Raw genomic sequence first — 12,284 nt, forward strand, 5'->3', positions numbered from 1 at the left:
AAATTCACATTTGGAGTCCTGTCCATGCTTAGATCCATATACTTAGGCCAGGCATATTTTCTCATACATAAACTACATAAAATTGTACATAAAATTTCATCTCAAAGTCATTTTTCTACACTTTAGAGGTTTGGTATCAACGTGCGACAAACTGTAGTTCTTTGAATATAGTACATGTGTAAAAACAACAACTTAACATGTTATTTTGTCTTCATTTTAAGGATGAAATAGGTTTTTTTGCAGCTCCAGAATAATTTTATTTGGGTGGAGAGGGGACAAAAATGGCTCTTTTCATTCTAAAGGTTGCAGACCCCTGGACTAGACAATGCAGGAGCACATACTATGTACAAAAAAGTGGATTTTGGGTCATATAAACCCATAAATACTACTCAGTGTACCTTTAAAATCTGTTTTACACACTCAATATTCTAGTTTGTATACATTTGATAAATCTGAAGAGGTTGCTTGTTTCATTTTCAGTGTCCGAAAGCAATTTTGATGTGAAACGCTACTGCTGTAAAAAAAAAAAAGTCGACACGAGTGATCCGATAATTGACATTTTACCAGGATGATTTTACATAAAACTGACACCATTGACTGCGGTTTTAAGTGCTGAATATTATATTTTAAAACTAATAATTATATCAGGTGACGCGCAGATTCTCTCTCCCAGTAAAATGTTTTTGAAATGTTCTCAAATGTCTTTGAATTACTCAGTTTTAACGATTTTTTGTTATGGAGAAAATGCATTTAGACATTTAAAGAGCCTAAAAAAAAATAATAATCTGAAAACTTGTTTCAAGCCTTAAAAACAATACTCTGAGAATGAATCAATGATCAAAATAGTCAACAAATGACTTGGTAACTGATTAATAATTGATGAATTGTCAACTCTGGTGACTGACTCTTACCTTACAAGCCAACGAGTCGTCATAAACCTCTGATCTTGATGTGTGTAATAAACGGCAGAATGCTCCTTTAACTCCTCTCTCTCTCTCTCTCCAGATGGACTACCGCTCGCTCGTCCATGAGAAGGACGAGGCCATCTACCGCGAGATCAGAGTGATTGTCCTCGACGTCCGCGGCTTCTACGTGAGTCGGAGCGACGTCTGAAGCCAGCGTACGGAAAAAACAAAACAAACACGACGCACTTTGACCGTGTTTTTCTGCGTCTTTCCTCTAGGCGGAGCTTTACGACATCATCAGCAAGAACCTGGAGAAGGTGACCAATCCTAAAGGGGAGGAGAAGCCGTCCATGTACTGAACACGTCAGCGACTCTGGACGTTCACAGCAAAAACCTGACAAAAACACGTCCGAAAAAACCTTCAAATTCAGTTCAATAAAACATTCAAGATAAAAACTCAACACTTAAAAGTCTTTCAATCTTTTTTTTTTAGTTGTTGTACGAGTGTGACATTTAAAAAGATGGTAATAAATAAATGAATAAAAACAAAGACGGGAGTGAGATTCACTTATTTATTTATTTATTTATTTATAACAAAAAAACTTGTCCTGTGTGTTGCGTAATCCACGTTTCTTTTTTTAATAAACAAAAAAGATTCAGAATCTTACTACAAAAATATTTTCCTCTTCAAAGATCAAGAGGGGGGGGGCGAAAAAAAAACCATGAACATGAACAAATAATGACATTAGAAACAAATCAAAACCCAGCGTGAATCATACTTCAGGACCTTCTCCACCAGGTATGAGCTGAAAAAAAGAAATATATATGTAAGGATTCATGTGAAAGTGTACGATGTATTTACGATCCTTTACGACGAAATAAAAAGAGATGGTACAGATGTTAACGGACGTGTGGTTGAATGCAGTCATGACACTTATGGCACATTCCACTCACTCTCCCACACCAAAGCCCATAGAGAAAATCAGTGATTTTAGCTCACAGGGACACAGGAGCTGCTGGTCTACTGCTGCCTCGTGTGGTCACTTTGTGTCACTGAGGTCAATCTGAATGAAGGAGTTTAAATGCCGAAATGACACATGTGAACTTGCTGTTGGAGGCAGCATTGGATCAACAACTCCTGTGCGCTGTGACTCTTAACAGTAAGACAAAGATGCTAACATGTTTTTAAGCTATCGCAGGTTTAAAGGGACAATGTGTAGTATTTATGGGTTTATATGAACCAAAATCCACTTTTTTATACATATTATGTGCTCCTGCATTGTCTAGTCGCTGTATAATAGTTTTTGTTTCATTTTCGTAGTGTTTAAAAAATGCATGTAAAATAACATGGTCGCGGGTCGAGGTTGCATAGCCACTGTTAGCAGCGAGACGCCATGTTTCTACCGGAGCCTGTAAGGACAAACGCGAGACAACAAATCAAGCGTCGCTTTACTTGTAGCGGAAGCCCCGCCTCCACTCTCTCCGCTTCGTCTGCTACGGCCGCGGTAGCTCCGCCCTCTCCCTCGCCTCACGAACCTCATCTGCTGACACGGAGAAAGTCGACGAGGACAACATTTGACCTGCTGAGGACACCGTAGCGCTCAGGGAAGGGAGGGGGTGAGCAGAGGAGTAGTTCTTTGTTGTAAGTTTCAGCCTCTCCTCTAGATGGCACTATAAACTACTTACTTCAACATCGATTTTAAGTGGCTAATGTACGTGTTTTCCTGTCTCCAAGTAGAGGATTTGTTTGTGTGACACTGACTATATGCAAGTACCTCATGCAACCAAACGTCAAAAAAAAACTGTACCATCTCTTTAATACCATAAATAAAGGAGATCACTTTCATACCATAGTGATGTTGTTGCCATTGAGGAGGATCTGATCCAGTTTGGTTATCCTTCGTCCCTCTGGTGTGATTTCACTGCAACACACATTTCATCAAAGAGCTCGTTTAACAGCAGCTGATTCAGGAAAAAAAACATATCTACAAAAACGAGAAGTTCACTTACAATTCTGTTACATCCTCCAACACCATATCTGACACGTGAAGTTAAGGACAAAAGGAAATTGAAGGAAAAATGCAGACGGAGGTGAGAACAGCAGCAGATGCGAGTCACCTGCCAAGTTTGAAGCCTGTCAAGCGAACTGCTCAAAGGTTATGCGATAGATAAACGCAATAAATAATATATCTGAGCACAAACGCTAGTCTACTCACACATTAAAACACAGCAGAGAGTGTGTGTGTGTGTGTGTTTAGAAGTGATCGTAACCAGAGTAAAAGGATACTGACAAAGTCGTCGAATCCCAGCAGAGTCCCGACTATTTCTTTGTCCGTTTTCATGACGATGTGAATCCGGGAGCCGATACATTTGTCCACCAGCTCTGAAAAATGAAAGAGGAAATGAAAACGTCATAACTGTAACACGTTCACTCTGTGAATCGAGCAAACCAGGTGTGAAAGGTAGTAGAAAAGGAGATAAAACCGTATGTTGTAGTCCTACTCTGCAATAAAATACCTGTTGTTTACCTGTTATGAGCCCACCACTAACGAACTGTTCACTGTGCACCTGCTGCTGCGTTCAAGTCCTCATCAGTGTCTCTGTACAGCTTTAAGGCTACACGTGAGCATAGACAGACTTTAACGAAAATAACGGATCTAAACATTAACAAATGAGTCAGATCGCGAGGTCAAATAAATATGCGGTGATTTCCGAATCTAATTTTTTACCACCACGGCTCATTTTCGACCAATAAAAACCGCAAAACACAGGAGTTTGAATCAGTATTTAGCGACCTGCTAGCTACGACGCACACGCAAGCTAGCTAGAAAACGCCGGGTTCCCCCCACCCAAACTTCACTTTGCCGCTGAGGCGAAGAGTTAAAAACACCAAAAACAAAACGACATTATTGCAATAACAATCACACACATCTGTAACATAAAAAGCAGCAGTCATTCAAACATTTAAACATGTACACACCGAGCGGGAGAAGCTGAGACGGGTTTGTCGTCTGAGTGGCCGCCATGTTTGATGACTCACGCGCAGACAGAAGCAACCGAGGCAAGAATCGACAGCAACCAGACAAGAGCAATCAAAAACCCTATCTGTTTGCATTGACTGAGACGTCAATGAACAAAGTTAAATAATATATATATATATATATATAAATATATATATATAGGGTTATATATATATATATATATGTATATTTATATACATATATATATATACATATATATATATATTTTAAATACATATTTAAATATATATATACATATTTAAATATATATATATATATATATATATATATATATATATATATATATATATATATATATATATTTTAAATACATATTTAAATATAACTATAGCGGTAGAAGATGAGTGAGTGATTTTCACAAAATGGTGGACTTTTGACGTAAACAATATTGTACAATACAGAATGAAAAATTGCAGATTGAAATTAGATCGTTTACATTAATTTTTAGTGTAATATTGTGAGGAAAAACACCCACTTTTGACATCATATTACTTTAAATGTATCCGTTTTCTTTGAAAAATCACATCTTTTCTACCGATTACGTTTAAAATATAACATTTCTGTTTGTGTATAAACAGTTGTTTACTGCTGTACATAATCACTGATGTAAAACATTGATAAAAAAAAGAGAAGAAAAATGTCCCTGTGACTCTAGAGGGGCGTGTCTGGGTTGCTAGGCAACGTGACGTAGAGTCACGGGGCGGGGCGAACAACACAAATCTCGCCGTGACGCTAATGGCTCGTAAATAGCACGAATACTCCGCGGGACTGCGCTTCATTAAAAACGTTACAACTGGAAATACGGCGTCAATTAAGTGAGCGAGCGAGCGAGCGAGCGACCGAGCGACCGCCAGGGGGCGATGAACAGAGTCGGTGTAGTTTGTGAGGACGAAACTGAGGCTGCAGAACAAAACAAAGGTCAGCGAGTGATCCGCGTTTAACGTCAAGTGATTTAAAACGTGAAGCACAAGTGACGTCACTGCGTGACCGTGACTCTGCTGCGTGTTTTCAGATGGACGAAGAAGAAGAAGAAGCCGCGGAGTGATGGATCTGCTGAGAGCCGCACTGACGCTGCTGTCTGCCGCCTTCATCATCCTCACCTTCCCCCTCACTGCCTGGATGTGTGCGAAGGTGTGTGGAACAACTACACACAACAACACACAACACACAGAAACAACTACACACAACAACACACAGAAACAACATAACACAACAACACACAGAAACAACTACACACAACAACACAGAAACACAACTACACACATCAACACACAGACACAACATAACAACAACAACAACACAGAAACACAACTACACACAGACACATAACAACACACAGAAACAACACAGAAGCACAACAACACACAGAAACACAACACAACAACACAGAGAAACAACTACACACACAACAACACAGAAACCAACACACAACAACACACAGAAACAACATAACACAATAACACAGAAGCACAACAACTACACACAACAACACACAGAAACACAACTACGCACAGAAACACAACAACACAGAAGCACAACACAACACACAGAAACAACATAACACAACAACAACACAGAAGCACAACAACACACAGAAACAACATAACACACAACAACACACAGAAACACAACTACACACATAAACAACACAGAAGCACAACACACAGAAACAACATAACGCACAACACACAGAAACAACTACACACAACAACAACACACAGAAACACAATTACACATAACAACACACAGAAACACAACAACACACAGAAACAACATAACACACAACAACACACAGAAACAACACAGAAGCACAACAACACACAGAAACAACATAACACACAACACACAGAAACACAACTACACACAACAGCACACAGAAACAACATAACACACAGAAACACAACTACACACAACAACACAGAAACAACATAACACACAGAAACATCATAACACACATCAGCACACACGGACAACATAACACAGAAACAACAACACACATAAACAACATAACACAACAACACAGAAGCACAACACACAGAAACACAATTACACATAACAACACACAGAAACACAACAACACGGAGAAACAACATAACACACAACAACACACAGAAACAACACAGAAGCACAACAACACACAGAAACAACATAACACACAACACACAGAAACACAACTACACACAACAGCACACAGAAACAACATAACACACAGAAACACAACTACACACAACAACACAGAAACAACATAACACACAGAAACATCATAACACACAGCAGCACACACGGACAACATAACACAGAAACAACAACACACAGAAACAACATAACACAACAACACAGAAACATCATAACAAACAGCAGCACACACGAACAACATAACACACAGCAACACACAGAAACAACATAACACACAGAAACACAACATAACTACACAACACAGAAACACAACAACATACAGAAACAAAACTACACAAAACAACACAACATTTGCTCAACATCAGTGGATGGAAACATACTGATGTGTGTGTTTTCTTTGACGATGGGTTATAATTTTATTCTATTGTGTCATTTAGTTGTGTGTATGTATATTTAATGGTTGTGATGTCGCAGGTTGTTCAGGAGTATGAGAGAGCCGTCATCTTCAGGCTGGGACGCATTGTTAAAGGACCACCCAGAGGGCCGGGTATTATTTATGTCTTATAAGTTAAAACATGAGTAATAACTGACTGTAACAAGTAACAAAGTCTGTAAACCACTCACTCTCCCACACCAAAGTCCATAGAGAAAATCAGTGATTTTAGCTCATGGGGACACAGCAGCTGCTGGGCTACTGTTGCCTCGTGTGGTCACTTTGTGTCACTGAGGTTAATCTGAACGGTGGATTTCAAACACAGAATTTTACAAAATAACACACTTGAAGTTAGTGATGGAGGCGGCAGTGGATCAACAGCCCCTGTGAACTCCTTTTCTCTGTGGGCTGTGAGTGACTTTGGTGTGGAAGAGTGAGTGACTTTGGTGTGGGGAAGCGCAAACTTTAGTTCCCACACCAAAGTCCACAGAGTAAACCAGTGATTTTAACATCACAGCACACAGGCTACTGTTGCCTCGTGTGGTCACTTTGTGTCACTTATTTATATCTGAATAAAATATTTTAAAAGCCGAACTGACAAAATGAGACGTTTGAACTCGGCGATTGGAGGCAGCAGTGGATCAACAACTCCTGTGAACTCCTGTGTGCTGTGATGTTAAAATCACTGGTTTTCTCTATGGGCTTTGGTGTGGGAGAGTGAGTGGTTCACAAACTTCATTTTCCTGTTGGAAAAAAATGTGTCTAACAGTGAAGATAAAGACGTGAACACGTTCTGAAGACATCTCGTGAAGTGGTGTAAATGGTCTCCCTGTGTGATTGCAGGTCTCTTCTGGTTTATTCCCTGGTTGGACAACATTCAGACAGTCGACCTGCGAACTGTCTCCTTTAATGTCCAGCAACAGGAGGTGAGCAGCAGCAGCAACTATATCTCACTGCTGACGTGGATGAAGTTTCCATTCATTTTCAATGGAAGAAAAGGCTAAAGAAAGAGGAGTTAAATCGTGAGTGTCTCCACAGGTCCTGACGGCGGACGGCGTGTCGTTAAAGGTGGACGCCGTCCTGTTTTACCGCGTGGTGGATCCGTCTCTGTGGGTGACGCGTGTGCACGACGGTGACAAGGCCACGCACGCACTCGCCCAGACGACGCTGAGGGCGGCGCTCGGAGCGCACACGCTGACGGACGTGTTGACACGGCGGAGACGCATCTCAGAGAGGATGAGGGTGGGCGGAGTTATCAGTGAGACAGACAGAGAGACAGGGACACAGCGAGAGACAGTCAGAGAGACAGGGACACAGAGGGACAGTCAGAGAGACAGGGACACAGAGAGACAGTCAGAGAGACAGGGACACAGAGACACAGTCAGAGAGACAGGGACACAGAGAGACAGTCAGAGAGACAGGGACACAGAAGGACAATCAGAGACACAGAGAGACAGTCAGAGAGACAGGGACAGAGAGACAGGGACACAGCGAGACAGGTACACAGAGAGACAGGGACACAGAGAGACAGTCAGAGAGACAGGGACACAGAGAGACAGTCAGAGAGACAGGGACACAGAGAGACAGGGACACAGCGAGACAGGTACACAGAGAGACAGGGACACAGAGAGACAGACAGGGACACAGAGAGACAGTCAGAGAGACAGGGACACAGAGAGACAGACAGGGACACAGAGAGACAGTCAGAGAGAGAGACAGGGACACAGAGAGACAGTCAGAGAGACAGGGACACAGAGAGACAGTGACACAGAGAGACAGTCAGAGAGACAGGGACACAGAGAGACAGTCAGAGAGACAGACAGGGACACAGAGAGACAGTCAGAGAGACAGGGACACAGAGAGACAGTCAGAGAGACAGGGACACAGAGAGACAGTCAGAGAGACAGGGACACAGAGATTCAGTCAGAGAGACAGGGACACAGAGAGACAGTCAGAGAGACAGGGACACAGAGAGACAGTCAGAGAGACAGGGACACAGAGAGACAGTCAGAGAGACAGGGACACAGAGAGACAGTCAGAGAGACAGGGACACAGAGAGACAGTGACACAGAGAGACAGTCAGAGAGACAGGGACACAGAGAGACAGTCAGAGAGACAGGGACACAGAGAGACAGTCAGAGAGACAGGGACAGAGAGAGACAGTGACACAGAGAGACAGGGACACAGAGAGACAGTCAGAGAGACAGGGACAGAGAGAGACAGGGACACAGAGAGACAGTCAGAGAGACAGTCAGAGAGACAGGGACACAGAGAGACAGTCAGAGAGACAGAAGGACAGTTAGAGAAATATTTTGACTGGAGGATGTCGTCATTGTAACTGGACATAAAACAGCAGCTGTAAACCTGTACTACCTGTGTTTGTCCTGCAGGAGGCGCTGTACACCAACACCAGAGTGTGGGGCGTTCAGGTGCAGAGGGTGGAGCTCAAGGACATGAGGCTGCCTGTCAGTCTGCAACGCTGTATGTCTGCTGAGGCTGAGGCTGAGAGGACGGCCAGAGCCAAGGTACACACACACACACACACACACACACACACGGACACACACACAGAGAGACAGAGACACAGACACACACAGAGAGACAGAGACACAGACACACAGAGAGAGACAGAGACACAGACACACACACACACACACAGAGAGACAGAGACACAGACACACACACACAGAGAGACAGAGACACAGACACACACACACACACACACACACACACACCCCCACACAGAGAGACAGAGACAGAGACACACACACACACACACACACGCACACACACACAGACACACACACACACACACACGGACAGACACACATACACACACACACACAGAGAAATGTTTCCCCTTAAGTTCTTTTATTTTTGTGTATATGTAGTTTATTAATGATGGACATTATTGTCCTTAATGACTTCAGAGGATAATAAATTAAAGTTCATTCATGAGTCAAACTTTTCGAAAGAAATGATTTCTTTACCAACTCAAAATGACATTAGTCACACAAATGTATTTATATAGTGATTTGGGTCGCGGTCATTTTTCACCATTATCTTGAAGAAAATGTGTTCCCACATGTAATATTTGGATGGACTCAGTTTGTGTAAATATATACTTATACACTGTTAACTAAACTGTTTCTCTGCGTGTGTTGAAGCTGATCGCAGCTGAAGGGGAAGTGAAGGCGTCTCGCGCTTTATCGGACGCGGCGTCGTGTTTGTCCCCCGTGGCGTTCCACCTCAGATACCTGCAGTCTCTGACCTCGGTGTCCAGCAGCTCGTCCATCGTGGTCTTCCCTCTCCCCATGGAACTCCTGCAGGCCTTCTTCCCTCATCAATCCTAGAGCAACACACACACACACACACACACACATTCTCGTACTTGCTGCATACTGAGGACTGGGTTGCTGACAAAGTGAGGACCAGCATTTCCACTTTAAAAATCAACACAATTACAAATATCTACTTCATGAATGACATCTACAAAGAGCTACTGGTTGCAGTACCATAACATTTCTGCAGGTGGAGCCCCAGAGCAAAAAGGGCTGGAAAACCTTTTCGATTTTTTTTTTTTTTTTTTGGTCCAAAATTCTACAAAAACGTCATACTATACTATATCGACCAACATTTGAAAAAAAAAAATTGACCCAAAATTTTCCGTCCAAAATTTGACAAAAACGTCATACTTTACTATAACGTCCAAAATTTGAAAAAATCTTTGACAAAAACATTTTGATCCAAAATTTTACTAAAACGTCATACTATACTATGTCGACCAAAAAATTTTAAAAAAACATTTTGACCAAAATTTTTTGGTCCAAAATTTGACAAAAACGTCATACTATACTATGTCGTCCAAAATTTAAAAAAATAATTGACCCACAATTTTTCGTCCAAAATTTTACAAAAACGTCATACTTAACTGTCGTCCAAAATGAAAAAAAAAATTGTCCCAAAATTTTTCGCCCAAAATTTGATTTTTTTTTTTTACAAATTGAGTATAGCATGTTATAGCAACCTAAGAAAGTGATTTCAATGAAAACAGAGTGAGGACTGGCCAAAATGTCCTCACTTCATAAAAATGACCTCACTTTGTTGGTTAAAAACCCTCACTGGTCCTCAGTATTCTGCAAGTACAAGAACACACACACAGAGCCAAAAAAACCAAAGAAACAAACACTTAACGTTACATGAACACGAGCTGCTTACGTGTCTCCTTTAAGATGTTCAAAGTGTTTTAATGATCTGTATTCTGTCAAAAATAACTGTGCATTTGTGATTGTATGTAAATATACTTCATATTTTAATCTATATCAGTTGTTTGAAATAAATGTTATTTTAATTCATCAGCGTCGAAAATCACTGAATAAAATCTACGATATCTTAAGAACACGTTCATGTCTTTATGTCACTGTTAGACAGGAAACTTCTGACTTCTGTAAACCACTCACTCTCCCACACCAAAGTCCATAGAGAAAATCAGTGATTTTAGCTCACGGGGACACAGGAGCTGCTGGTCTACTGCTGCCTCGTGTGGTCACTTTGTGTCACTGAGGTTAATCTGAATGAAGGAGTTTAAATGCCGAAATGACAAAATAAGACACTTTAACTCAGTGATGGAGGCAGCAGTGGATCAACAACTCCTCCTGTGTGCTGTGATGTTAAAATCACTGGTTTTCTCTATGGGCTTTGGTGTGGGAGAGTGAGTGGTTTACTAACGTCAGTTCCCTGTTGTAAAAGTCCGTAATACTTTGACACGGCATGAATATGTCGCTGTTGAACAGTTGAGCTGTGATTATCTCTGCAGCTTTAGCTGAAGACTCTGTGAATAGAACGTCCTGACCTCCTGACCTTTGACCTTCACCCGGCAGCCCCACTCTCGTTTTTTTTTTTTTTTTACCTGAACTTGACCACTGAGTAGACATCGGTGACAGAGTTTTAAAGACGCCTGTATAAATCCGTATAAAAAAACACTTTGATGTTTGAAAAAATGTTTCTGTTCCAAAATTTGACAAAAAAAAAAAGACATACTATGTCGTACGAGATTTTTTGAAAAAAAAAACTTTTGTCCAAAATTTGCCAAAAATGACATACTATACTATGTTGTCCACAAATTTTTGAAAACATTTTTTTGGTCCAAAATTTGACAAAAACGACATACTATACGGTGTCGTGCAAAATATTTAGAATTTTTTCTTTTGTCAAAAGTTTGACAAAAACAACATACTATACTATGTTGTTCAAAACTATTTTTTTTATTTTTTTTGTCAAAAATTTGACAAAAACGACATACTATGTCGTCCAAATTTTGGGAATTTTTAGACATTTGACAAAAACGACATACTATACTATGTCGTCCAAGATTTTTTGAAAAAAAAATGTTCGTCCATAAATGTTTGAAAAAATGTTTCTCGTCCAAAATTTGACAAAAATGACATACTATATTATGTCGTACAAAAATGTTTGAAAACGTTTTTTTTGTCTAAAATTTGACAAAAACGACATACTATGTCGTCCAAGGTTTTTTGAAAAAAAAAATGTTGGTCCAAAAGTTGACAAAAATGACATACTATACTATGTCGTCCAAATTTTTTTTGAAAAAATGTTTCCGTTCCAAAATTTGCCCAAAAAAAGACATACTTTGTCGTATGAGATTTTTAGAAAAAAAAATTTTTGGCCAAAATTTGCCAAAAATGACATACTATACTATGTTGTCCAAAAATTTTGAAAACATTTTTTTGGTCCAAAATTTGACAAAAA

The 12,284-nt window shown here is 40.5% G+C and overlaps 3 protein-coding genes across 3 annotated transcripts in view; 2 read left to right on the plus strand and 1 right to left on the minus strand.

The window, feature by feature from the left end:
* psme2 (proteasome activator subunit 2) overlaps positions 1-1,439 on the plus strand; it is a 6,312-nt gene extending 4,873 nt beyond the window's left edge. The window contains exons 10-11 of the mRNA XM_083901363.1: positions 1,006-1,092; positions 1,184-1,439. Coding sequence (XP_083757489.1) covers positions 1,006-1,092; positions 1,184-1,264 — 168 coding nt within the window. The 3' untranslated portion in view covers positions 1,265-1,439. The remainder of the gene's footprint in view (positions 1-1,005; positions 1,093-1,183) is intronic.
* Positions 1,440-1,471: 32 nt separating this feature from the next.
* lsm5 (LSM5 homolog, U6 small nuclear RNA and mRNA degradation associated) lies at positions 1,472-3,937 on the minus strand. Its single transcript, XM_083901365.1, has 5 exons — positions 3,886-3,937; positions 3,193-3,288; positions 2,916-2,943; positions 2,755-2,827; positions 1,472-1,711 (listed from the first exon to the last, which is right to left on the minus strand). Exons 1-5 carry the CDS (start codon positions 3,929-3,931, stop codon positions 1,679-1,681), a joined length of 276 nt encoding a protein of 91 aa, XP_083757491.1. The 5' UTR covers positions 3,932-3,937; the 3' UTR covers positions 1,472-1,678.
* A 1,033-nt stretch (positions 3,938-4,970) lies between these two features.
* Positions 4,971-10,663, plus strand: LOC310937157 (stomatin). The gene is made up of 6 exons (XM_083901362.1): positions 4,971-5,077; positions 6,557-6,629; positions 7,359-7,441; positions 7,554-7,757; positions 8,906-9,040; positions 9,683-10,663. Exons 1-6 carry the CDS (start codon positions 4,991-4,993, stop codon positions 9,866-9,868), a joined length of 768 nt encoding a protein of 255 aa, XP_083757488.1. The 5' UTR covers positions 4,971-4,990; the 3' UTR covers positions 9,869-10,663.
* Positions 10,664-12,284: the final 1,621 nt, after the last annotated feature.

The sequence above is a fragment of the Microchirus variegatus genome (assembly GCF_963457635.1).
Source record: "Microchirus variegatus genome assembly, chromosome: 15".
Lineage (NCBI taxonomy): Eukaryota > Metazoa > Chordata > Actinopteri > Pleuronectiformes > Soleidae > Microchirus > Microchirus variegatus.

What these genes read in the sequence shown, in the direction of transcription:
- lsm5 (XM_083901365.1), bottom strand. Translation starts at nt 3,931, where the DNA reads ATGGCGGCCACTCAGACGACAAACCCGTCTCAGCTTCTCCCGCTCG. An exon ending in GTCTCAGCTTCTCCCGCTCG is followed by an intron (nt 3,289 to 3,885) that starts GTGTGTACATGT and finishes TTCATTTTTCAG; the next exon opens with AGCTGGTGGACAAATGTATC. An exon ending in ATGGCAACAACATCACTATG is followed by an intron (nt 1,712 to 2,754) that starts GTATGAAAGTGA and finishes TCTTTTTTTCAG; the next exon opens with CTCATACCTGGTGGAGAAGG.
- LOC310937157 (XM_083901362.1), top strand. Translation starts at nt 4,991, where the DNA reads ATGGATCTGCTGAGAGCCGCACTGACGCTGCTGTCTGCCGCCTTCATC. An exon ending in AGGACCACCCAGAGGGCCGG is followed by an intron (nt 6,630 to 7,358) that starts GTATTATTTATG and finishes GTGTGATTGCAG; the next exon opens with GTCTCTTCTGGTTTATTCCC. An exon ending in GCATCTCAGAGAGGATGAGG is followed by an intron (nt 7,758 to 8,905) that starts GTGGGCGGAGTT and finishes TTTGTCCTGCAG; the next exon opens with GAGGCGCTGTACACCAACAC.